At 39.0% G+C, this 27595-nt stretch overlaps 1 protein-coding gene across 3 annotated transcripts in view; it reads left to right on the top strand.

Annotated features, from left to right (window-relative positions):
• The window catches only part of PTPRN2 (protein tyrosine phosphatase receptor type N2), a 651730-nt gene that overhangs the window by 96146 nt on the left and 527989 nt on the right, over positions 1-27595 (top strand). For all 3 annotated transcript variants that reach the window (XR_016281968.1, XM_089533554.1, XM_089533553.1), the window contains exon 3: positions 23222-23335. Coding sequence is in view for 2 of the 3 variants with exons in the window: in XM_089533554.1 (XP_089389680.1) it covers positions 23222-23335 (114 nt within the window). In the remaining variant the exon portion in view is untranslated. The remainder of the gene's footprint in view (positions 1-23221; positions 23336-27595) is intronic.

Genomic DNA, 27595 nt, shown 5'->3' on the forward strand with positions numbered 1-27595 from the left:
GCTGGAAAAATAAACTCAACCACATTCAGTAAAAAAATAAAAATCACAGTGTTATTTTCTCTCTCTGCTCTAAAACCTAAAACTTAAAATACTAAATAGGATATCACATATATCTGAATCCTGGGCAATTCAGATACATATGCAGTCTTATATTCCAGAATTTTTGCATAATATGACCTCTAGAGTTTTACTGTGTAAAAAACAAGACAAATATTCCCATGAGGGTTGTAAATTCTTCAACTGTTTAAAGCTGTTCCGAGTGAATGGATACTGTCCTCTGCAATGTAATGCAAGAAAGGATTTATTAAAGCTACACAGCTAAACTTCTGTTGAATAAATGTCAATATATCATGCCCTATATGCTGATCATTCAATCTTGAGTTTTGAGTAGGTACTTGCAAGTTCTTGTTTACATGATCTTTGACATGTTATGAGCTGTTTATGTGGAAAGTTAGCACACAAATAAACAGGAGATATTAGATGTGTGTGCATGTATGTGAGAAAATGTCTGTATCCCACTTCCATCAACAGTAGATGCAGCCAACATAGGGGATATAAATGTTTCAGATTTTTGTGCACAAGAATAAGAAACTGTAGTTTTCTTTTGCCTGTGAAATGGTGAGATATTTTTTACATTAAGGAAAATATTATTTAAGCAAATTATGTGCATTTAAAATTGCATGAGTTGTGCAAATGTATAGCAAAAGTATGATAGCTACTGACTTAATGTATGTTGTTGTTAACTGCTGTCAAGTCAACTTCAACTTGTGGCAACCCTATGATTGAGAAAACTCCAGGTCATCCTGTTCTCAACCATCCTGCTTAATTCTTGCAGATTTAGGGCTTTGGCTTCCTTGGTTGAGTCTGTCTCATAGAATCATAAAGTTGGAGGAGACCACAAGGGTCATCTAGTCCAACTCCCTGCCATGCAGAAACTCACAATCAAAGCACCCTCGATAGATGGCCGTCCAGCCTCTGTTTAAAGGAAGGAGACTGCACCATGCTCCAAGGGAGTGTGTTCCACTGTTGAACAGCTCTCACTGGAATTTCAGACAAGATCTCTACATACCAATAATAATCTATTTGTCTTTTAAGCAGTCCATAATATCTGTAGAATAAGTCTATACTTATTGTATAGATTTGTAAAAATTAAAAGTATTGGATGGGTTGCTTATATCCTATTGATCAATTACCGTAATCTGCATTTGCTCTATATGTATGTGTGTGTTTGTGTATGTGTGAGACAGAAAATTGGTTCAAAAATGAAAAAGACACTTCATTGCACTGAAGTAGTAAGCTATCTACCTCATTTGGCCTACCTCCTGACATTCTTCCAACCAGCTTCCTTGTCCAGTTACCCTGGGGTTGTCCTCATCCAGTCACTATTTTTGTTACCCTAAAATTAAAGTCATCAACCAGTCCTATTGATCCTATTGATCCTGTTGTCAATACCTGAGAAAGCCACCAAGTCTTTCTTACCTTGCAAGCTATCACAATGCTTGAAGCTAGATTTAAGGTATACATATTGGTTCCAAAAATCTAGTACAGGACACATACAATTAGTCCTCCATTTTTGCTCCATGTATGAGCTTTGTTGTCCTCAGTCTCCAGTCTGAGCCACTTCCCACTTTCTGTGGTATCCTCTTCAGATAGGTAAATAATCACCCTTTTTAAACCCTTCAAACATCGCTATCCAGTTTCCATATTTCCATTTCAGTTAGTTCTGTACGCTGCATCTGTGTGAATTGCTATCTTGTGTGTGTGATTGCACTCTTCATTTTTCTAAGTAAAGTTCTCTTAATTCACCCAGACCTGGAGTCTTCCTCAGTAGTATACACAGGTACAAACAGTCCTAAGGTTACCCAGCCACTTGTACATTTCCCCAACATTTAAAGTAGTGCTGACTTATGTGGTGGGGATTTCCCAGCTCCCCACCTTTCTTTGGATAACAAGCCAAAACTATGCATTCCAGTAATAGATGGCTTAAAGCGAGCAGCTTCTTCCTCCCATGGCTGCTGTATTGTTTAATAACAATATTGTGTACAACAATATAATATAATATAATATAATATAATATAATATAAAGAATATATAACTCTTAGGTGATATGTTGAGAAGCTCGTCTAAAGTGTGCAGAAACCATCAGTCAACCCTTTGCGCCTTCCATCAGTCCACAGTGCTCTCATGTCCTGCAAATGTATTAGCACTTGCTGATTGAAATGGCTCACCTTTTAACTGATATGCTTTTTTGAGATTGCATTGTACCGCAATTTGCAACCCTCTGCAGGGGGTAAAAATTGTATGCAGGCACCCTGCTACCCAAAACAGCAAGTGTACAGTAAGTGTTTCTGTGCAAGAGAACAGCAAGGTTCTCAAAATATGTAGGAAGAACTCTAGTAGTATGTCTGACCATACAGCATTACATTATATTGATACTACATAATGTAGCAGGTAATACAAAATTCAGTACACGAGAAGGCTGGTTAAAAGAATGTAAATCTGCTACCCCTGTATCTCAGTTTCTTTCAAAGATGTCGAAGAGGTGTGACCAGTCATGCTTAATTCAAAGTGGTTACAGTCAGCCCTCTGCAGATTCTACCATCCACAGCTTGATAATATTAAAAATACATTCTAAAAATCAAACCTTGATTTTGTCATTTTATATAAGGGACACCATTTTACTGTCCCACTGTACATAATAGGACTTGAATTTCCATGGATTTTGGTATCCATGCAGGGTCCTGGAACCAAGCCCAGTGGATACCAAAGGCCCTCTATAATGGACTATAATTTTGATCATGCTCAAACATTACCTGTGCTTGGCTATGACTGATTACGCCTGAAAGACAACAAAAATTGTATGACCACAAATTCCTCACCCCCAATCTGTTCACTCCCATACATTCTACCTACTTCATCACTAAGAAGCTTTGTGACAGCATTTATGAAACAACTCAATTAGCCAGAAATGACTGCAGTTAACTCATCAGGAAGGAAGAGGAGGGAGCAGAATGTTGCCCTTAGAAGTAAATTCAGGCCAGTTGCTTGGCCACATCTGCCCCAGTTTTCAGCTGTGAAATGTTGCAAGGTATGTTGTAAGTAATGAACACAAATTTGGTATGTATGCCTGGCACATGGGGGGAGGCAGTATCCTACATTTGATAGCTTAAGAAGCACTGATCTAAAGTTATTGAAGTAAGAATATAGGGGAACCAGTGTTTTCCACTTACTCATTGCATTTTTGACAGTGCACATCATGTATGAAGTTACCGCTTTGCCTAATAGTGTTCCTTACTTTCTTCAAATATTAAAATCCTTTAAAAATCAGATTAATATTGTTGGAAGCCGCTGCACTACACATCTGATGGAACTGAGTTCACTTTACTCAGGTGAATGAAAGAATAAATAGGGAAGAGGATTTTTGTTTATTATTGATAAATCTGCTGCATGTTCATTTCATTGATGTCACCTTGCTATTGTATTACAACAACGGATCAACAGCTGTTCCCTGTTCACTTATCCTAAACCCTGCATTGGTTTCAGACCCACCTATACATTTTATTTTGTACTGAAGGGCTTCTACCTTGTGTATCCTCCTTCATTTTCATTATCATCCTCTGTACCTTTTCCAGTTCTTTTTCAGCATGCAGTGCCAGTATATTGTAGCTTCAGTGACAGTGGTTCTTGGCAGGCATTGCTATAACGTACAATTAAATTGTGTTCTGTAAATGGTACATCAGATATGACAGGGGAGGCACATCTTTCATCTTTTTGATGTATAATGACATTCAGAATGATCTCTAGTACTCTGTTGTTAAACAGCCTGAAGAGTCGGGAGGTCTATGGAGCTTCTTGTTTCATTTTAAATTTGTAAGATTAGCACGTGATTGCCTCTTGAACACACTGTATTCTGATGTGATCTATGTAGTTAATGTCATTAACCGCACATGCAGAATATATAATTATTAAGTTTGAAATTGCCAGTGTTGGGGGCTCTTTTATGAAGAAGGTGATAAAAACAAGACAAGGAACTGCTGCTTTGTAATAAGCATCTGTGTAGCTTTTAAGTTACTGGGGAGGAGGAGAAATCAATGCATTTCAATGTATTCCTGTCCTCATTGCCAGCATAATTCAATAAATATGTTAATTAAGTATTCTGTACAAGAAAAAGAATTGAGACTTTCATTTTATGCCCTATTCATTTTGACAATTTTTGTGTTAATACCCCCCTCCAAGAGATTATCAGTTTTATCTGACTTTGAAAGCTGATTTCGTTTAAAAAACTAGAGACACCATTTTGTTTTTTCACTCTTTTTAAAACAAAGAGATAGTATTTCAGTCTTATATCTTACATTTTGCTATATTATAGAGTATCTACATTGTATGAGCAAATGCTCCTTGCCATAGACTGTGATTAATTGCTTTCATAGAATACTGGAGCTGCCATTTTATTTGGTAGGGTTAAGCAGGAGTGTCTTGTATGGTGCACAACAATAAATTCATGTTTGTCAGTAATAAATATGCTCAGCAACAATCTGCAGTCAGTTTAGCTCTTGTCAGTATACTAACATGATACAAATTTATTTTTAGATGCACAGTTCACATTGTTTTTTCACGTGCATCTGAAAAAATGGAGGCATGTTGTAATGTAGAGTTATGTGAGAAACCTCGTTGGTGGAATGGACCAAAATTTGTTGAGGATTGCCCAAAATAATTAATTCACTAGCTGTCTGAACACGAAAGAATAGGCAATTATGTAAGACAGGGATCTTCATGGAAGAGAAATATGAACATACAGTGGACCCTTCTCTTATGTGGGGGATCCGTTCTGGATCCCCCTGCATAAGGGGAATTCCGCATATGCTCGAGCCCCATTCAAAAGAATGGGGCTCGTGCCTGTGGTGCATTTACCTTTTCCAGGGTGTGCTGACCTTTCATCCAGCATGGCTTTCAGTGTATTCTGAAAGCTGTGTAAATCACACCCATATGTAACGTGAGCGCACTGTACATAGAAATTTGCATTAATTGTAATATGGTCCCATCCAAAATAAAACCTTTGATGCTCTGCATTGACATTTATAACAGTAATCAGAGATCCCTTTTCCCTCTCAAACAGGTGATGCTTTAACCATGGTTTTCATTATACATTTGCCCCACAAGTTCCAAAACATGTGCATATTCAAGCCCTACAGGCTTGAATGGGGCACATGCATGCAGGGGCATGCACCATGGGCACACGGCCCATTGAGGTTAATGGCGGTCGCCCCTCTGTGGATTTTCAAGTCCATGGATCTGAAGTCCATGGACTTGGAGGGGCAACTGTACAGTTGTCTTTCCTCTTTTGTGGTTAAACTTTCATGGATTTGATTATTTGTGGATACTGTATTTGCCACTGCCTGTGTTGCTGCTCTATACCACTTCTAACACTAGCATAGTGGAAATCAGACGAGGTGGCTGAGTCCAGCCATGCACACAGTTCCTTGCTCACATGCACCAGCAGGCAGGAGGGATGGGATGGAATGGGGAACACAAGGAGGGAGCCACATGCATTCCCTTGCTCACTCACTCAGGCTGGTGGGGAAGGGGAAGGGACAGGGAGCACATGGAAGTAGGACACATGCTTTCCTTCCCTTCCTCCCTTGTGCAGATGGATAGGGAAAAGGGGATGGGATGAGGAGCATGAGAGGGGGAAGGCCATGTGAATACCCTCAGTTACTCATGCAGATGGGTATGAGGGGAAGAGGATGGGATGGGTGTCCCCTTTTTCCCTCCCCCTATCATACCCTTCCTCACTCCTGCTTGAGTGAGTGAGGGAATGTGTCTTTGGCCAGCCCCAGACCCCCTCTGCCAGTGCATGTACTTTTGTATATGTGTTAAATACATTTGGGGCACCTAGAAATATTTGCAGTTTCCCCACTTTCACAGGTATCCTACACCCCTATTCTATTATAATGGTTACGTTATAAATTGGAGGGTAAATCATCTGTGCCCTAGTGTGAATATCTTATGACAATATAAATAGCTGTCTCTGTGTTAGATTGGATGTTTTTATCATGAAGTTCACAATAGGTTGGTAACTGCTGCACTACTTGGTTTCTTACTTACCCCCCCCCCCCCGATGTGCCTTTAAAAGGGGCTAACATAGTTGATAGAGGAACTTGGGAAGCTAAAATGGTCCCACCTCCTCACCCCATATTGTTTTTTTATCTTGTTGTACCCTCCCACCTCACATTTTTCCCAGGCAAATCTTTAATAGGCTGCCCCACAGTCAACCTCCTCTTGCTTTTACTCTTTTGATTTTCTTCTCTAAAGATCTCCTGGAAAAAAAAATCAATGCCCTTACTTCTGTCATCCCAATTCCTATTGCCTCAGTCATAACCGCCCCCCCCCCCCCCCAGGCCATGCTGAATATCTTCCTTACAAGACCTGTCCAATCTGCTCTAAATCGCAAGGGACTAGCCCCAGAGAGTACCAACTGTCTGTTCTTTCAGCAGCCCAGAGGAAGCAGAACAGAGAGCAACTTCACTTACAATGTTTTGGTGTGCATTAAGGTAGATAGTGATTACAGTGACATTTGCACACTCTACAACTGTCCCTATCTGTGAGACAGTCCTGATTTATCCATGTTTTCAGCAACTATCAAAATGTCCTATTTTCTCTTTCCTCTTCCCAGTCACTCCCTTCACTCTTAGTTTAATTTGATTGGTGCAAACTGAGTTTCAAGTGCAAAAGTAACTCAGGAAGGGGAAAGGGGTAATGAGAGTAGACTCTCACACTTCCCAGCAGGCTCAGGCAAAAGTAAATTGTTGCCGCATCTCCTACCTTGTATGTTCTTCCTTATTAATAACTTTTGCTATCATGATCACACTCTGATCTTGCTTCTTCCAGTTTTCATCTGTGAAACATTGGAGGATATGGCAGTGGCCTGGCTTAAAAGTTGTTTTGAAGGTCAAACCTACCTGACATCCAGTAAATGTTGATATAAGCTCAATTGAAAGTTATTAATGTCAATGAAGATGAAGCCTAGATATGACAAAATTGTCTGTTTTCAAGGATAGAATCAACTACCCATTCTTGCCTTATATTTGGAAACTTTTTAGCAGGACAAAATGTGCCCTCTCTGCATGTCATTTCCTTTTAACAAGGCCATACTATATATCATGTATAGATAAATCTGCTCTGGAATTGAAATTGACTCAATGCCTGCACATTTTTCTCTTTTCCTAAGAAGGGTGAAATAGAGAATGGACCTGCAATTAAGAGTTTTCTGTGTCCCTCTGCTTTTTCACTTGTGGGGGAGACATTTCACCTATGCAGGCAGGTATCAGTGTTGTAGATCTCCCATTTCTGTGTGTCTTTATTTTAGAGATTTTTCGAGATGAAACAATAAGGGCAAAACTATGTATAGTCATGAACTGCAGTCTTAAATACTTGACTCTCAAGTGACCATAAGAGTTTATTGTAAAAAACTTTAATTATAGATCTTGTTCCTTCTCTCTGCTGATTTCTCATTGATGATATAGATGTGATTTGTTCTTCTTGAGGTTTAAGAAAAAGACTACAATATTGCACTGAATGCCCTAAAATAATGGCATTTAAGAACACCCTGTTTAATGCTGTGGAATGAATGGCATTCTTATTCAGTTGGGGTAGAAAAGCCTTCAACCCATTTGAAAGAGCATTAGCAAATTATGGCCAAATTTTCATCTCACAAGTCATTTTCATCCCTGATAAGCCAAGGCTCCAAGGTCAACTTGTCAATTTGGTATCCAATTTCCATTTCTATAATGTTGTTCTACAACATACTGGCATTTTTCCTGGAGCTGTCTTCTTTTCCACATGTAAGTTTTATAAGAAGCCTTTCTAGCAGACAACACTCCCATCTTTTGTTGCTATCCCGTGGGTATTGTTAAGAATTAAGAATAGTGGTGGGGCTTATTTTACATCTTCATGTCTTTACCAGTGTTGATTATTCCTTGTCATAAGCAAAAAAAGGTATTATTCAGAGACATAATCATGATAGTTTGGAATATCAGTATGCAAAGGGATCTCATAGCACATTTGAAACTAATTGTGCGAAAGAGATTATAGCCAAAGCTTTCATAGACTACCGTAGGTCTACTTCCTAAAATGCATCAAGGTATTGCTCTTATATAATATAATTTGCTGAGTGTCTGTCCTAAATAAGTAATATATAATATGCCCATAATTAGAATTTGCATATATGAGCAGTGCTTTTGAATGAAGAAACATCTTGAAAAATTTGAGCCTTGTTTCTAGCCCGAAATCATTTTTGTTAAGAGATTAAAATTGCTGAATGTTTTTTTCAACACATTGAAGAATTTGCATTATTTTATTCCCTCTTGTTTAAAAGGTGCACACTAAATACAAATTGTTTTACCCCATACAGAAAACACTACAAAAATCACTGTGGTTTTTTTGTGGTTTTTTTGGGCTTTGTGGTTGTGTTCTAGAAAATTTTCTTCCTGACATTTCGCCAGCATCTGGAAGAACATCAGGAAGAAACTCTTCTAGAACATGGCCACATAGCCCGAAAAACCCACAAAAAACCATGGATGCCGGCCATGAAAGCCTTCGACTTCACAAAAATCACTGCTTGATTATGAAATGAATCACGTTCAGTGATTTTAATAGTACTGTATCTTATTTATTAAACTTGGGAATAAAACAGAATGTTCCACTTCCAAAACAGAGAGAATGTATTGGTGCCTTTATGGAGCAAACTTAAACTTTGAGGGCAGATGTGAGAGGGAACTGACCAGCTTTACTTATGTAAGCTCCAGTAGAGCCAAAAAGCCATCTAGCCACTGCGGAAAGAACTGTGACAGCAAAGGAAATACAGTTGACCCTCCACATCCACAGATTTATTTATTTTTACCTATGGGACTCAACTGTCCACAGCTTGAAAATACTCTCAAATATATAAATTCCAATAAACAAACCTTGATGTTGCCATTTTATATAAGGCACACTATTTTACTATGCCATTGTATTTAATGGGACTTAAGCATCCATGGATTTTGGTATTCATGGGGGGGGGGTTTCCTGGAACCAAACCTGAGTGGATACTAAGGGCCCATGATGATGAGAAGCAGTGAATGGTCCCAAGGCACCATCTTGTGCCTTCCTGCCAATTAGCTCAACCCTTGCCTGCAACAATGCCCCAGAGCCAACTGGTGTCTGCTTTAACCCCACCACAGATTTACACACACACACACACACACACACACACACGCACGCACGCACACGCACATGCACGCACACACATAGACATAATATATTGTATGTATTTTACCAGGTGATTCAGAGAGCCATTGATTCTTGTGGTGTGCAAATTAGTCCCAGGGATTTCAACTGGTAGTTCTTAAATAGGGAAGTAAAGACTATACTGAAATTTCTCATTCTCAATGAAAAAGCTGTCAAAAGGTTTTGCCACTGTACGAGAGAAAAATGAAGAGTGCTTTTTTGTTCTTTGTGTAGATCATGCGTAGAAACACTGTTTTTTGTGCAAAACCAATGTTTTCTGGAAAAAAAGTATTTTGGAGAAATTGTGTGACTTTTTTGCAAAACAAACTCACTGAATGTGACTTTCTGACTCATGGTGACACCTAATGCAAAATGATCATGAGGTTTTCTTGGCAAGATTTGTTCAGAGGGGGTTTACTGTTGCTTTCCTCTGAGGCTGTGAGAGTGTGACTTGTCCAAGATCACCCAATGGGTTTTTATGGCTGTGTGGGTGTTCAAAGTTGTAGTCCAACGCTCCAACCCTTACACTATGATGGCTCAGTGACTGCTACTGTCCCCAAATAAATTATTCCATATATACTCATATATAAGTTTAAAAAAGCCAAAAAAACTGACCCCAAAATCTGGGTCAACTTAGACATGGGTCAGTATTGTAATACTGCTTTACAAAATGGGGGCAGTGGCTTTTTGGGATTTGTCTGGCAGTGAGAGCAGAGGGGGTCCTAAAATAAGTGGTGACACCCTGACACTTTTGCCACCATGGCAGGGAAATCCCAAAATGCTGCCACTTCTCCCCTTGCCGCTAAGCAGTCCTTTTAGGGGAAGCATGAAAAATGCTGCTGCTACTGCATCCTCACTGATCCCTCTCCCTTCCTTTTCCTCCTCTCCCTTCCCCTTCCCCTCTTAGTTTGGGCTCTTCAGCTTGAGAAATCAGTGTTAGGTTTCTGCCATTTTAATAACAGACCCTTTGTCTCCTTCCCCTTTCCCCAAGACATCCTCCTGTTCATGCCAACATCTCAAGCAGCAGCTTGGGTGAGTGAGCTTGGCTCGTTTAGCCAACATGAACAAAATGATATTTCATAAATAAATATTGTAATATCTTGTTTGGTGGACCATTTTTTCTCTTTTTTGTAAGCATACCTAATAAATAAATTTATTTGGAGATCTCTGTGGTGGCTTCACCTCTTGCTGTTTTCAGCTGACAGTAACAAACTGGCCATTCCAATAGGAGGCCATGGGGGTACAGAACAGGAAAACGTTATGTATGGAGGCTCCTCCATGATTGCTGTACCAGTGTGTTCTTGGGTACAAGTGATGGACCATATGGGCAGTTGATCAACAGTGTGATGGAATGGCCAGTCACATGGAATGTCCAATGAGCTGGTGACTGGGCAGAATGGTATGATTGGCAGCTGTTAGCAGATTGTCTCTGTGTTAATCCATATGTGTTTGTGTGGAATGGAAAAATAATAACGGTGCAGCACCGCTTGAAGCTGTGAATGCTCCATTATGGCAGGTACTTCTTTGAAGTAGGATGGGGGACAGCATGGACTGTATAAAACAGCTAATACAGTGGATTCTTGGTATCAGTTGGGGTTTGGTTCCAGGACCCCCTGTGGATTCCAAAATCTGTGGGTGCTCAAGTCCCTTTAAATACAGTGGCATAGTAAAATGGTGTCCCTTATGTAAAATGGCAAAATCAAGGTTTGTATTTTAGAATTTATATTTTTTTGAATATTTTCAAGCTGTGGATGATTGAATCTGTGGACAAATGATCTGTGGATGAAGAGGGCTGACTGTGCTAGGTTTCAGAAGAGTAACTTTACAGAATAACAACAGTGGCGTCCTTCAGGTTGGTATCACCTGGTGTGAGGGGAGAACTGCCTTGTCCTTTCCCTCACTCGGCAAGACCACTGTCCTCCCCAAGCCCTTCAGGTTCTGTCATAACTCTGATTATGCTGGACTCTGAAGACCTCTTGTCCCTCAGGCCCTTCAGGATCTGGCACGGCTCTTGTCACACTGGACTCTGAAGTTCTGCTGCCTCCCAATCCCTTCAGGATCAAGTGTGGCAAGAGCCGTGCTGCACCCTGAAGCTAACCGCCTCCCCCAAGCCCTTCACGATCCAGTGTGGCTCTTGCCGTGCCCGGCCCTGAAGCCCCCTGCTCCACCAAATGCCTCCAGGATCCAGCATGGGTCTTGCTGCAAAGACTTTGAAGGCACCACCCGCTTCCGGTACTGAGTGGAGGTGGCACTGCAGTCTCCAAAGGACTCATTTTGGGTTTTGGTGTGACTGCTGGGATGATACCCCTTCTGGGTTGTCACACGATGTGGTTCACATCCCCTGCACATCCCAAGTGACACCACTGAGTGACAATCATTTCAGAAGAAATGATTAGCAATGAAACTGAAATTTCTTAACGAAGATCATTATAACTTTTAAACTTTGTTGTTTGTCTATTTTTTTCTGTCATATATTTCAGCATTTTAAATTACCTTACCCTTTACTTTCATCTAAGATGCCTGAGATGTCTCTTCATCTGGGGACATCTAATCCTGTGCACATTTAACTTCAGCTTACCCCTACTGAATATAATGTAACTGACTTCAGAGTAAGCATGCATAGAATTATAATATCAATAAAGCACAGTTTTCTGTTCAGCAATTCTGAATTTAAGTGGATAATATATAGTTGCACTTGTCCTGCTTGCTCTGTCTGGATGGTGAGTTTCAGTTTGGTTGGCCTCTTAATTCTTTAATATTAAACATAATATTTAAATGTGGGATGCTTCAAAGTTTTGGACTGAATCCCTGCAGTGTATTTCATGTGAGCTCAAATGTAAGCAGCGAGAGTAGGTTTTTTAAAAAAATGTAATTTTGTTATACTGATTTCTGCGCTGCTTTTAGATAGGGAATATTTCTAACTGATAAAAGTATCAGCTCTGAGAAATGCTTTCATTTCATTTTATACTATATTTTGTTGATTTTAAGATTTTATAAATCCACTAGAGGACTTGGTTAATGGGCAAGGGGCACTATAAAAATAATGTGGATAAATAAATAAATATGTACTGGTTTGTGAGCTAATACAAAGCACTTCTGAACTTACAGAGTTCTCAGAATTTATTTACGTAGCAGTAGGTAAGTTATCCTAGCTGAAATCAGTGGGGAATATTTTCGATACTACTTTTGATGGAAAACATGATATGGTTTCTTCAAATATCAAATAAAATGTAAACATATAAAGTGTTTTTCAGTGATCTATGTTTCTGACTTTAGATGGCAGTGTCTAATGTTTCCATGGGCTGCTTTGTACCAGCTTTTTACAGTTTTAAATTGACTCAGTACTGGTAAAATTACACTTGAGTGTTTATTAGAGTAGGTGAAAATTGCACAAGGAAAAAGTCTTGTTGTTCAAATAGCCCCAGTGGCTTTGCAGCGTGCGTTTTTGAACAAGAATCACTAAACTATATGTGTATATGTGTGTGTATACATACACACATACATACATACACACACAATGTAATATATATACTGAACTATATGTAGCCCTACATGAATTATTAGCCATGACACCTAAATATAGTGAGACACACCATTTCCCTTAATGCCAGCTGCTAGTGACATATAACAACAACGACCCTTAAAAGCAGAGGTGAGACGGACAGAGTTGACTCTATTGGCTTTTGTGGCTGTCTCCTAGGTTTCTAGGGAGAATTTGATCTGCTAGTACTGAAAAGTTGGACTTTTTGTCTCTCCCAACAGAGTTCATCTTAGGCTAAGAGCTCACTTCATCAGATGCGTAAACTGGTTATTCAGTATATGAGTAGTGTACCAAGTTGGTTGCTAAAGTGTAATTATCTTGGATTGGAACTCAGTGGGAAAAATGTTGTTTAGACTCTAAACTGAGTCACAATTGAAGATTTTTAAAAAAAGGATAGTGGCCTTCTGTATCTACATATTCATTATCCATGGATTCAATCATCCACAGCTTGAAAATATTTTTTAAAAAATTCAAAAAAAGAACAAACCCTGATTTTGCCATTTTAAATAAGGGACACAATTTTACTGTGCCACTATATTTAATGGGACAGATGTTGATATCCAAGGTGGTCCTGGAACCAAACCCTGGTGGATACCAAGGGCCCACTGTACTTGGTTAGTGATGTTATGGTTAAACTTAAGCATGGGGGTTTAACTGCTTTATGTTTAGGATTAAGCTGACTATACTTTTAGAAGGATTCCTTTGTATTGTCCTCCCAGCTTCTGTCAATCTCTGCAAAGAAGTTTGGGTTTCTGGACTGTATACACTGTCTACTATTTAAGTTACAGTATATTAAAAACTGTCAGAGAAAGAAAAGCAATTTCACAAGGTTCCTAAATTAATGAGAGTCTGGTTGCATGTTGGTTGCTTTTTTCCCCATACATCTGGGCGCTAGTTCAGACTGCCATTCTTAATCATATTTTAATTTTCAAATAAATTGCTTTCATTATCCTTTCATTTACAATACCATGTGTGCATTACTGCTCATTAATGTTTGTCATCTACTATTCTGAGACTGGGGTTTTAAATAACCATGGTTGCAGTATAGTAATTAAAGATGATCCATGTTGATTTTGTTGAAATTATTCTGTAGCCCTTAAAAACACCAGACCCAAAGTGCAGCAAGAATGAATTGAAACATGTAGACATTTTTCACAAACAAGGAAAGAGTTTCCGTTTGTTTATGAAAAGAAAGCTGGCTTAATAGTATTAGCTAACCCAAAGACCCACATTATTCTGCATCCTCCCATTACGCTGTATTACTTGGTTATAATTAACAGACCTGCTGGTTCTCAGTTCTTGATATATCTTCATGGCACAGATTTGTATATTAATCCAATCCTGTTTATCCAAGTGCTCAGAAAAGCATCTGAAAACATAGCAATAATGAGATGTTTGGTTAAGCAAGAATGTTGTTTTTGTTAGTTTGTTTTGACATGATGCTACGTGTGAACATACAGGGAATTTTAGATAATTATGACAGTTAACAAATGTCTGGCTAACAAGCCTTCTTTTGTGTTTGTGTGTATGTGTGTGTATTCATCCCAAATGAATTTGCCACAAAATACTTCTCAAATAATAGATTTTCCCCTCCAAACTGGTTGATATTTTGTTGGATATGTTTAATAATTTAATCAGTGCAGAATTTGTCATATCATCATTTCTTTATTCTCAGAGTAGTATTTTTTGGAAACCAGGAGAAACTGAAAAATTGTTATTCAACATTTCACAGATAGAACAGGTATTTATGATATTGCACAGATACTGTTCATTCACATCTTCAGTCGAAACAGTGCATACAGCAGCAAACAGCAACTTTCCAGATGCATTGCTAGTTCTGTGGTGTTTAAATTTATCCATCCATCTATCACTGTGTTTCTACTCATGCTGGTTTACAACCCCCCTTCCCAGAGAATACAATAAACACATATACTTTAAAACATTAAAAACTAAGATTAAAATTGAAACAGTATTAAATAACAGAATTCAAACAATTTAAAATCTCACTTTGAAACAGATTAAAAACAGTTGTTTTGAGCCTTCAAATTATTTCTGACTGATGGTAGCCCTCAAGTGAATGTATCACAAAGTTTTCTGTAGCTGAGAATGTGTGAATTGTCCAAGGTCACCCAGTGGGTTTCCATGACTGAATGGGGAATCGAACCTTGTTCTCTAGAGTTGCAGTCTAATGCTTAAACAGTACAGCACCGTAAAAGCCCCTTTTTGTTAAAACAGTTTCCAAAAGCTCGCTGGAAAAGACCTGCTGTCACAAGGAAAACCAAGAACGAGCCTTCCTAACTTGCCTAGGGAGGGAGTTCCAAAAAGTGGGAGCAGCCACAGAGAAGGCTTTCCTACATGTTCCCACCAACTGTACCTTTGAAGGCACTGGACCCCTGCAGATCTTAAAGCTCAGGCAAGCTCATGTGGGAAGATATAATCCTTTAAATATTAAAATGCTAGCTTTCAATCTTATTTTCAGATATACAGAAGATATGATCATGTTTAGCTATTAAAACTCCATACATGAACTTAAATGGCCCTTAATTTTTTACATGTGAAATAGTGTCTAGCCTTTGAAGACATACCATAATGGAAATGGAAGATGTGGCCTTTAAAAAAAAAGAATTTGTGTTTATATACGTTCTCTGAAAGGCTTAGCCTCACACAACCAATAGTCCTTCCAAACAATCTGTAATCTTGCGTAACAGAAGTTTATAGTAGGTTCACATTATATGGATAAAATCATCCTGCTTGACTCACATGAGGTGATAAAAGTGTGTTATGTTTTAGTAATACTAGGTAGTTGGTGAGGATGTTTGCACTGTATAGTGAGTAGCCTTTGTACAGAACCCAGTCACTTAAAGAGGTTCAGCATCTGTCAGCTGTGCTTTAATTTTGGGGGTCATAATTATGGGGACACACTGGTAGGGTGGAAGATCTTTGTATGTAAACAGAAGGGTACCTGACATTCTCAAATTATGGCTGTTCTGGGTTTGTGTGATGATTTGGGATTCCCTGGAGCAAACTTAATAGGGAAAAGTCAACTGGTGATGGAGAGATATCTTGATAACAAAACAATATATTTTATACACCATCTCTGTTTCTTCTCCCTGTGAAGTTACTAGCTGTGCTAGTCCATCTTCAAGCTGTTACTAGTAACTCTACAGGAAGATGTGGCAACAGTAACAGTATCATACAATCATAGTGTTGGAAGAGACATCCAGCCCACTCCATTCCGCCATGCAGGAATACACAATTAAAGCACTCCTGACAGATGGTCATCCAGCCTCTGTTTAAAACCTCCTAAGAAGGAGATTACATCACACTCTGAAATAGCCTATTCCACTGTCAAATACTTTTAACTTAGGAAGTTATACTCTCGGTTGCTCCAGTTTTGGGGAGGAGCTGTCTTCTGGAGCTGGAGGCTCCTCAAAATATGAATCTTCTTCACCCACTTCTTCCTTGGTGGGTTATAAAAATTACCCAATTCCCTAAATTAATTTTAAGGACTATCTTCTTCTTCATGAATCTGATCAGATAGTTAAACCAGTTCCCCCCACAAACCAGTTTGAGAAGCTGTGCAGTTTGAGAAGCTGTGCCCCATGGATAGCAAAAAAAAATGTGGATGCTCAAATGTGGATGCTCAAATGGGTGTGTGCATATGTGTGTATGCCTGTGTGCATATGCACCCATTTAAAAGCCTGGAACTTGCCATCTGCAGAAGCTCAAATCCACAGATGGCAAATCTGCTCTTGGTGCGCATTGTACTGATGACCTAAAGATGGTATTGCATGTGTTGGTAACCTCAAGACTGGACTTCTGCGATGTGCTACCTTTGGGATACATTTGTACTAAGTCTGGAAACACCCAACTGGTTCAGAATATGGTAGTCAAACAGATTATGGGTAAATCCAGGAGTGTTCACATTGCACCAATCTTAAAATCACTCCACTGGCTGCCAATTAGTTTCCAGGCAAAGTACAAAGTTTTGGTTATTATCTTTAAAGCCCTACATGGTTTGAGTCCAGGTTACCCACAGAATCACTTTGTCCTGTACCAGGAGAAAGGTAGTAGTCGTTGTACTTTGGCCATCCCTGTACACTCAGGTCCTCTGGGAAATATTTGCTCCAACAGTCCAGGATTAGATTGGCAACAGTTTCCCAGATGACATTTCATCTGCTGTTCCTCAACAGTGGAATGGCCTGCTGGATTGCTGAAAACCCTGACTGTATTTAAAACAGTATTAAAGACATATCTTTTCTGGCAGGTCTCTACCTAGTCAATTTTGAATCATGGCTTTTTAAATATGTATATGAGTTCTTATGAGTGTATTTTAATGTTTTTATCTTACTGTAACTGTGTTTTTTTTAATTGTTTTTTATATTTTAACACTCTGTACCCCGCCTCGGGCCTTGAGAAGACTCAGGAAAGAAATAAAATGTATTATTATATTGTTATTATTTGGAGTCTGAAAAATTAAGTCTATATGATGATGATGTGGTCCTATTGTACTTGAGCAGAGGGGAAGTTTGCCAGTATGGCAGAGGTCTAGTAAGAAAATGGAAGTTTTACATAGCACCCTTTTACTCTTAACTATCTAGCATGCAGTCTTTTTCTCTTTCTACTGGCTTCCATTTTTTGTAGCATCATTGTCTTTTCCAGTGAGTCATTCCTTCTCATGATTCTTATTCTGAAACTGGCAATTCAGACTATTGTGTGATTTATTCATAAGAATCAGTGGCCAGGATCTAGTGGTGTTTCCACTGGGCCCTGCTGAGAGGTAAGAAAGGTAGTAGGAAAAAGTTAACATGTTCAGTTAATTATTAAAAAGCTAAAAAGATCTAAATTGCAATTAAATTACAAAGGGGAACATTTTAATTATTAGGTTTATATTAAATTACTATTTAAGTTTAAATTAAAAGCTGAAAAACCATTACAGGATGAAGCATAGAAAATGCCTTCTATTATTTTATTCCTTCTTACCACTGTCCTTACAGAATAGGGAAACTGGTGAGGAAACACAACCTCCAGACAATCTACAAACCAATCAAGAAAATCCAGCAAATGCCTCACTCAGTGAAGGACAGGAGAGATCCTCTCACAGCTGCAGCAGTTTACCACATACATACTGGCACATACTGCAGCTGCGGACAAGTCTACATAGGGACCACCAAACACAGCATGCAAGCACGAATCAAGGAACATGAGAGACATTGCAGACTGGGTCAGCCAGAAAAAATCAGCAGTAGTAGAATACATTATAAACCATCCTGGGCATAAAATGCTGTTTGAAAACACTGAAATTCTGGACCATGCCAACAACTATCAGGTCAGAATGCAGAAGGAAGCCATTGAAATCCATAAACACCTGGACAACTTCAATAGGAAAGAAACCCCTTAAAGTAAACAGATGCGTGGTACAGACTGCCAACAAGTGGCGTACCATCACCAGTATTAGGGTTAGGGAGCGCGCACCATGTACAAGCTCCCTAACCCTAATATGTGCTGGCAGCACGATAATGGCAGCACCCTGTGTACACGGTCACTGCCATTATGATGTCACGCACACGCTGCGTCCAAACGGCGTGTGGCGCATGTGTGATGTCTTTGCGCCATTCCAGGCCGCTTATGGTGGCCTGGCTGTGGCACGAGGAGTTCTTAAATGGAGCTCTTTCTGGGTGTGCGCCTCGTTCTCGCAGCCACCAAACGGCTGTAGGAATGAAGCCAGGGAGAAAGGGGCCGGGTGGCCCCTTTCTCCTATGGCTCTGGCTCCCGGGACGTCCAGGGGCATGAAGCCTCAAGGACACCTCTTTTCCAAGCCACGAGGAAGCGGCATTTTGCCACTTCTCTGTGGCCTGGAAAAGTGCCAGATTGGGCTTCTGGGCTGCCAGTATGACTGCCCTGGCCCCAATCCTCCGCGGAAAGGGGTGGCTGCGGACTGCCCCTTTTCCACAGTCTGTACTGGGCCAGAGTTTGCCTACCAGTCCTGAAAAACACCATAATCAAGACCCAGCTCATGCAAATGAAAACCACCCAGGGGCAGAGGGATTTCCCAACAGACAATTGATCATTAATGGCCTTGCCATTCAACAACAGACCAACACAGAGATTAACATGTAAATCACATGCTCTCAACCAAGGGTCACACAGTATATATATGTGTTTTCTTCCATGCCAGCAGTCTCTGAAGATGCCAGCCACAGATGCTGATGAAATGTCAGGAATAAACTTTTCCCAAACATGGCTGCATAGTCCGAAAACTCCACAAAAAACTTTGGTGCTGTCACTTTATTCCTTTGCAGTAATGGCAATTCTATGTACACCATTGTATCTCTAAATGTGATGTGTATTAGATGTTACAGTTTGTTTTTCAGCTTGGAAATCTTCATTCAGCATGATTACATGGTAATATATGTTGTCAGGGTAAACAGGAAAAATATTGACTACATATTGTGCTGATAAGTAAATGGCAGAAGACATTGTCTTTCTTCTCAGTTTCACAATTAAAGTTTGCATTTTAATTAAAGGCTTCAGTTTTTAACTGCAGTATCTAAGAAGAAATCAAGGTATTTCTTGTGCCTAACCCTGAATGGGAAAAGAAGCAATGTAGATATTGTATACACAACGATCCAGATGGAAATCCTACCTTCTTCTTTCTCTCTGTTTGAAAAAGATGATGCTTTAGATAACATTACAACAATGCTGATTTGACATGAATTTGCCTTTATTACAAACAGAGCATAAAATGCACAAACAATGCAATGCCCTTCCTAACTTACCACAAATACTCTGATGTGTCCGTGCCGCATGTAAGTGAGAAAAAGCTGTTTGTATGAAGGGAACTGTTGATGTCAATAAATGGCTAAGCCTTCACCAAGGCAAGCCACAAAATCTCCATTACGCAAATATATATTCCCCTTTTGCTTTTATAGTTTAGAATAAGCAGAGCTGAACAGTTCTCCCTCCACTAGCAACAGCCAGGGACTATCCAGATGAAGGGAGGACTAAAAGATTTCTCTTCTTCCACCCACATTATATGCCATTTTCATTTTGTGCTGGTTATAACCCTTTGTGTCACATCTTTCTATTCTTGTCTGAATAGTCAATGAAACATTAGGAAGCTGATAAGAGAAGCCTGGTCCGTTACTTGGCAACGGCTGTTGAGCAGAAGCTGAGTGCTGTTGATTGAGGAGATTAGCTGCCATAGATAAACCTCCTCCTTTTTGCTGCCCTGCTGCTGCTTATCTTTCCACCCTTAACAGTTAACAGGTAGTTCCAAATCTGACCACAGCTGCGAAGAATGAGCTTTATGCCAAACCAAGTTTGCTTGACGGGTTTAGGATAGTGCCTCAAAAATCTTCACTGCCATTAAATTGAGTGCATTCTGGCTTAAATTCTTCTTTCCTGATCCCAGAGTAAAATATATATTTTTTCTTTTGGAGGCTGTTCATCCAGATTTTACTGGAGGAGAGAATGTTTGTGCTGTTCTACAAACGTAAGCCTTTGAACGTTCAACTCCAGGAGGGTTTTGCTTGCGCCACTGAGATCTCCCCAGCTGGATAGTTTTGAGAATTCAGACAGAGATAGTAGGCAAAACAATATAACGGTTAGCTCTGGTTTCTGTTAGTACAGCAAACAAAATTAAATTAAGTATGAATACATAACATTCAGTCACTGCCATTTCTAAAGTTTCATTTCATCCTTCATGCTATTTAACATGTACATGAAAACCCCAGGAGAAATTGTGCTGTTTGGAGGGGGGTGGTTGGTGCCACCATTACACTGGTAACACCCAAATCTACATCTCCTTTCTGTAAATATCTAAACAGAAAACTTCAGCAGGTTCAAAATGGTATAACCAGACATTTCATCAGGGTGGGTAAAGGGAACAAAATTTCTTGTTAAGGCAGCTTCATTAGTTACCCTTCTGTTTCAAAGTATTGATGATAATCTATAAAGCCTTGTACAACCTTGATCCAGAAAAATGCCATCATGTTGCAAAAATGGCTTGAGGATCCCAGTTTCAAATTCTGGCTGTCAAGACAAAAACATAAAAAACAAACAAACAAAACAAAATTGTGTCTTAGAGTGTAGAAGTTTTATAATAAGGTGTTGAAAGACCACAATTTGTTGCTTAAGATTACTTCAAAAGAGAAATATTCATGCTACTGTTGTGGTGAAGTACAGTCCCACTCTACATCTACCTACATTTTTGTATGAGGCTTGTCACTGAAAAATAATTGTTAGCTCAATATGCTCATACAGTAAAGCTTTTGTTATCATCTTACTTTTTCATGAGTACAAAATATTACATAACCCTATTCCGTTTTTGCCATCCCAATGTCCTGTTTTTGTTTTAAATAAGTATGTTCAGCCTAGTTGTAAAGTTGATAGAAAGGAATCTGCTATATATTAGTGGATGCCACTAGATCCTAAAACTACTTTTTGACTTCACGGCCAAAAACAGATGACCCTAAAGGGGAGTCACACCACCCCTTTGTGCGCCAGATCGGGGCCACGGCAACTGTACACCGTGGCCCCAATCTGGCTTTTTCCTGGTGCAAAAAGGAGCATCAGAAACTGGGAAATGCTCAGTTACCCACAATATGCTATTAGTAGTGGTGGCTGAAATAATGTATATTGACGTGGTGGTGCTAATGGAGATATCACTCACTATGAATAACGTGTGACTAACCAGACTGTTACCTCTGGGGAGTAATTACCTTCTAGGCTAAAAAAATCACTGGATGGTGTAAATACAACTGTTACTGTACACAAGTAGAGCTCTTACCAGGTTATCAGGAACAAACATAGGTCACAGAAGGAGAAAGTGTGTGCAATCTCACAACAACCATGCACTTGTTGAATACATAATAGATGTGTGTGTTGAGATACTCTGAAAAACTATGTTCTTTTATGGCTGTTAAAGACAGTTATAGCTTAGCCAGTCTTGGAGTACAGGAGCACAACACAGATAAAGCCACTTATCAGATCAACCTCTGTTGCCATAAGAGTGTGTACAGGAGGTACAGCAAGCTTGTGAACAGGCAGTAAAAAAAGATATCACCTTGCTTTTGTGCAACCTTTAATAGTCTTCCACAGTAGCAGAACTCATTATTTTGTAAGATACAGAAATATGAAACCAAGCCCCAAAGTACAGGTTAGCAGAGTAAGATACTGGATTAAACGACATCCCATATGTTAGAGAGAAAAAAATGTTTCCTGGAGAAATATAGTTTGGATAATCTTTGCTGAAATAGCAAGTTTAAAAAATGATACTTGACAGTTTGTAGGTGTACCCCCCTTTAATTTATGTATTTTAAAATTTGGTTTAACACTCAGTTTGTATTGAGAGAGAAAAAAGACTTTGCTATAAGTCTGTATCTACATAATCACAGAAGTAATGCTTACATTTTGAAAACACCTATTTTTCCTCTTTCTTTCATCTTGTTTAAATCCCATAGAAATAAATGGATGCTTGTAAATTAATTCTTAATGGTATGTTCTACTAGCCAAATTGCACTGTCCCTTTTGATTATCAGTGCAATATCTGTAGTAATTACTGAATTAAAACAAGCAATATGAAGAATAGCATGCTAATTAAACTTGTTGCATTTGAATAGTTTTCTTTGGATCACTGTGTACAGAACAACAATGGATGCACCCCCCCTTTTTTTTTTGAAGCCTAGAGCTGCAGATGGTCAGAGGGTATTATAAGCACCTAGGTTCTAAATTAGTCTTTTATATGGAAGGGAGAAAGGTAATTTGAATGTTTGAACTCCCCCTCCCCTGCCTATCTTCTTCTTCCCACACAGGAAGCTTCTCTTGAAATGAACAATTCTCTAAATAAAGACTAATTAGGGCCTAAATTAATTAGAAGGTGTGATATGAAAAGAGTTTGATGAGAAGAGTCTGTCATTTTAGATGAATGGAATGGAGCTAAATAAATTAGGTTCCATTAATATCTCATTGTTGTGTGAGCAGCTCTCTTTTATTGCATTCATTAGAGGGTACTACATTAAACTAGCCTTTGCTGCCTATTATCGATTCAACACTCATTTACAACTACAGAGTTTCGCCATTAAAAGGAGAAAATTAAAAAACAACAACAACAACCCAGGGGCTCTGAAAACTAACATCCATGTTTCCTGAGCCCTGCTCTTCATTAAGAGTATTTATTTGCTTTATTTCTTGTAGGGTTGCTATAGACAGAAAACCTTAGATAAAAAAAAAAATAGTTGGTAAGGAAAGATGGCCAGCAAGGTATCCAACAGTTTCTGCATGTAATATAACGGTCATATACAGGATTTATAGTAATACATATGTTTTTGTATACTAAGTGTGTCACAAAGTAATGTGGTTTACCCCTTTTCTCTTTTTTCCCCCTCCAACTTTCCTTTTTCCATTCTTCAGATGGAGTGTTTGGGAGGTGTCAGCAGGTACCGGTGATAGATGTATACAAATATGAAGTTTCACCACCTACCCTCCAGCGCTTGAAAATGATCTTAGAGAAGCTGTTGCACAGAGGTACTTAAAGTTGATGCATAAGACTTGTTTCTGTTTGAATAAGTGATGCAAAAGGGTACGGTCTTTGCCACAGCTTTGAGCTCTTTCTTTCTTTCTTTCTTTCTTTCTTTCTTTCTTTCTTTCTTTCTTTCTTTCTCTCTTATTTAGTAAACTCATTTTATAACAACATTTATGGACCTGAACAAGCTCTACACTGTTTATGTGAAATTGCCAAGAAATGCGATGACATTAAAAATAATCATCAGAAAGCCTTTCTTCCTCCTCTCTTCACTGTAGAGATTAGAGGGTGGCCTGTGACATGCCACATCAGTCAATGATAATACTCCTTTGATTGCTTGGGAAAACAACAACACCCTTTCCTCTCTGAGACAAGGGAGAACAGTTTAGTTCTATGCAGAGCTGCTCTTTGTTTCTTTAGTCCTATTTACTATCACAGCCTCATGGCAGGAGACTACTCAAGTCTCTGCTGGTAAGGGCTGTGTAGAGCGGCCAGCCAAACTGGCTATATAACTATTTTGCATTGCCAAATATTATGCAGGAAATTTCTATTTTTGTAACACCTTTCCCTCCATGCATGTGCCATTTGGACTTGTGCTTTCTCTGATAATAACACATTCACCTTTATTGTTACAATGTCCATCTGTGTTTTTCTTCCTTTTATGCTGCCATTGATTACTTCCAAATGATATCTATGATCAAAGCACAGATCAAAGAGATTCAGTACCAATAAAATAAAGTAAAAATATTACCAGAACATAACGATTAATCTAAAAGATTTAGGTAGTCTACTCTAGAAGACAGCAAAGTATAATACAATTTTGCCTGCTGTTGATATAAAGCTTTTTTAATCAAAGGATTTCCACCTTGTTGTGTAAAATGTCTCATTTTCATCCAAACATGCAGTGACTGGATTGTTTCTCTGTATACATTATCCCTTTGTTCTCCTTGGTTTCTTATAGTGCTGTGTCTGATATATCCAACAATATTATAATCAATGTGGAAATACAAAAAGGAGATCTTTTTCAATCTCCTTTTGTTCTCACTTCCTTTGTGCATTATTCCATGATTCTCCATATGACCAGCAGGCTCTACTCTTTTCTATTCTCTCTTCAAAAATCATTATTATACACTACTGCAAAATCCATTTGTCTTCTGTCCATGGTATTCTTTCATCAAACCTTGTGATCTATATTCACTTTTATCTTCTACATTTTACCTCAGCTGCTACCCAAATAACATTTGCTTTTCATAACATTTTGTACATATGGACATCTTGAAATGATCAGTGCTGCTGGAAATGGTCTACAAGGATGGATGATGAGGGCAAATCTGTATGTAAGCTGGTTCATATACAAACAGGATGTCCTAAAAGGGCAATCCCTACATATTTTGGAAAATTACACTTTCAGCTTGTTTGGACATAACAATAAACCACAGGTACCTATTTTGGAAATTGATTTCTACAGTTTTGGGGGTTTTGTGCATCTATACTTTTGTGTGGCCTCTAGATTAGATTGGTGCTTTTACTTCTGCTTCCAGACTACCTTTTGTTCTCCATAACATGTCAGCTAAGCAAACTATGCTCTCTTAAACTGTGGTTTGCTGTAACATGCCAGTAACACAAACCAATGAGATGCAAAATCAACAATCCAATGAACAATTCAAATGGCATGGAAATAGAGGGGGGTGGGAATTACAAACATAATAACAATAATTTTCAAATCAATTAATCACAAAAATGATGCCCAAGGTCTGTTTCTCTAGGTCCAAAACTCTCTCTGAGAAGATTCCTTTTGATGTATGTGCAGTAATGAGGATTCTTATATTAATATAGGTAGTGTGCCATGAAGTCGTTGTCTTTGTTTCTACCTCTACTAATTGATTGGAATTTGGGAATATAATTCAATTCTATACAAAGAGAAACAGCTGAATTGAGTAGTATTCACAAATTCCAAGAGAGTTTTTATCCATGAAAGCTCATGCTAAAATAAAAACCAGTTAGTCTTAAAGGTGCTGCTGCATTTCCCCTCCCTTCCTCTCCTTTCCTTATTTTTACACTGCAAGAGACTAACATGGCTATTTCTTTTGAAACAGAGAAGCAGCTACCTGGTGCTGAAAACATTATAGTATTGATGGCCAGGTTAGCCCCACTGGGGAGAAATTTTCCTAGATCAGCAGTCACAATTCAAAAGCTTGTCTCTGTTTTCACTTCTCTAGTGAAACAGAGTACACCAACTCTTAAGGCAATCTCTTCCAGTGCTGAACAGTTATGGTTAGGGTTTACCCCACTAATACTTTTCCAAAATTGGTTCCTTACTATTTCCACCTGTTGGTTCTAATCCTGCTCTATGGAATGACTGAATCTGCTTCATCTTTTGCACAACACTCCTGAGATATTTCAGGACCACCACCACCTCTTCCTTTTCATACTGTTTTTTCTATCTCTTCACTTTGGTTTACTCCAGTGTTCAGTGTTCTTTAAACTAGTCACAGTTCTCCACATGACTTATGTAGTATTGATACTTCAATGTGGCCAGAATATTATCTTTCTTCATCATGGTCTCTGTGAATCATACAAATGTTTTTTTGCAACCTGTGCAAAGCCTCTTGCAGAACTTTCCAGAGCTGGGTGATTTTTTACGGAAACCTTGACGTGTGTATGTGTATGTCCAGACTGGAAATAAATAAATAAATAAATAAATAAATAAATAAATAAATAGGATGATGTCCATGTACACCTCATCTGTCTTGCCTCAATTTTTATTCATTGCCATCTCAGCAGCATTGTTCACAATGGTCCCTTTTCCTTATCTTTCATCAGGAATTGCTGACTGTTTATTTTTCTATTTTTCTGTTGGAATCATAGAATCGTAGAGTTGGAAGAGACCACAAGGGTCATCCAGTCCAACCCCCTGCCATGCAGGAAATCTAAATCAAAGCATCCTGGACAGATGGCCATCCAGCCTCTGTTTGAAGACCTCCAAGGAGGTAGACTCCACTACACTCCAAGGAAGGAGTGTGTTCCACTGTCAAACAGCCCTTACTGTCAGGATGTTCCTCCTAATGTTGAGGTGGAATCTCTTTTCCTGCAGTTTGCATCCATTGTTTTGTGTTCTAGTCTCTGGAGCAGCAGAAAACAAGCTTGCTCCCTCCTCAACATGACTTCCCTTCAAGTATTTAAACAGGGCTATCATATCACCTCTTAACCTTCTCTTCTCCAGGCTAAACATCCCCAGCTCCCTAGGTCGTTCCTCATCGGGCATGGTTTCCAGATCCTTCACCATTTTAGTCGCCCTCCTTTGGACACGCTCCAGTTTCTCAATGTCCTTTTTGAATTGTGGTGCCCAGAACTGGACACAGTATTCCAGGTGAGGCCTGACCAAAGCAGAATAGAGTGGCACTATTACCTCCCTTGCTCTAGACACTATATTTCTATTGATGCAGTCTAAAATTGCATTGGCCTTGTTAGCTGTTGCATCGTACTGTTGACTCATGTTCAACTTGTAGTTTACTTAGACTCCTAGATCCCTTTCACATATAGTCTCCTTCAGCTAGGTGTCCCCCATCCTATATCTGTGCATTTTATTTTTCCGCCCTAAGTGCAGTACCTTACATTACTCCCTGTTCAAGTTCATTTTGTTAGCTGTGTACTCCAAAGACCATTTGCCTTGCTCTTTATGTTCAGACAATGAAGTGGCCTCCCCACTTGGGATCTGGAATGGAGACATGGAGATAGAAGTCACTACTTTAGATTTCTCCTACCACAGATACTGGGACAGATCTCTGTATTTTAGAGACTACTCATCCCATCATTCAAGCAGTTAGCATATGAATCACTTCTCTAAGTCCAAGCTGAAGTGTCCCCCATTCTGGGGGGTTACTATCACCTGAGATGTTCACCTTTTGTTATGGATTCATGGGACCAATCTTTTTGAGACCAAGAAATGTTGGCCTTAGTGTTGACTGCTACTTTACCAACAGAAACCATGTCTGTGGATATGACAAATACTCCCACAAGTTTGGTTGCAGATATTTAATTTTTGTTGTCTTAGTAATTTCTTACATGCCTTTAAACTCCACTATATTGGTGTTGGTACCATCTCAGCATTTTTTTTGTGGATGTACTGCAACCAATGTATACATCGGTAGTATCTCCTCCATTAAAACAGCTGGCTATGGATGTTCAATCCATGCAACAGCTCTTGATCAACCAGCCTTTTGCCAAATGAGAGACTTGGGAATTGACTCCAGAAAAAGATT

Source organism: Sceloporus occidentalis, unplaced genomic scaffold (assembly GCF_023333645.1).
Source record: "Sceloporus occidentalis isolate IW3139 unplaced genomic scaffold, rSceOcc1.0.p SCAF_7, whole genome shotgun sequence".
In the NCBI taxonomy this organism is placed as follows: Eukaryota; Metazoa; Chordata; class Lepidosauria; order Squamata; family Phrynosomatidae; genus Sceloporus; species Sceloporus occidentalis.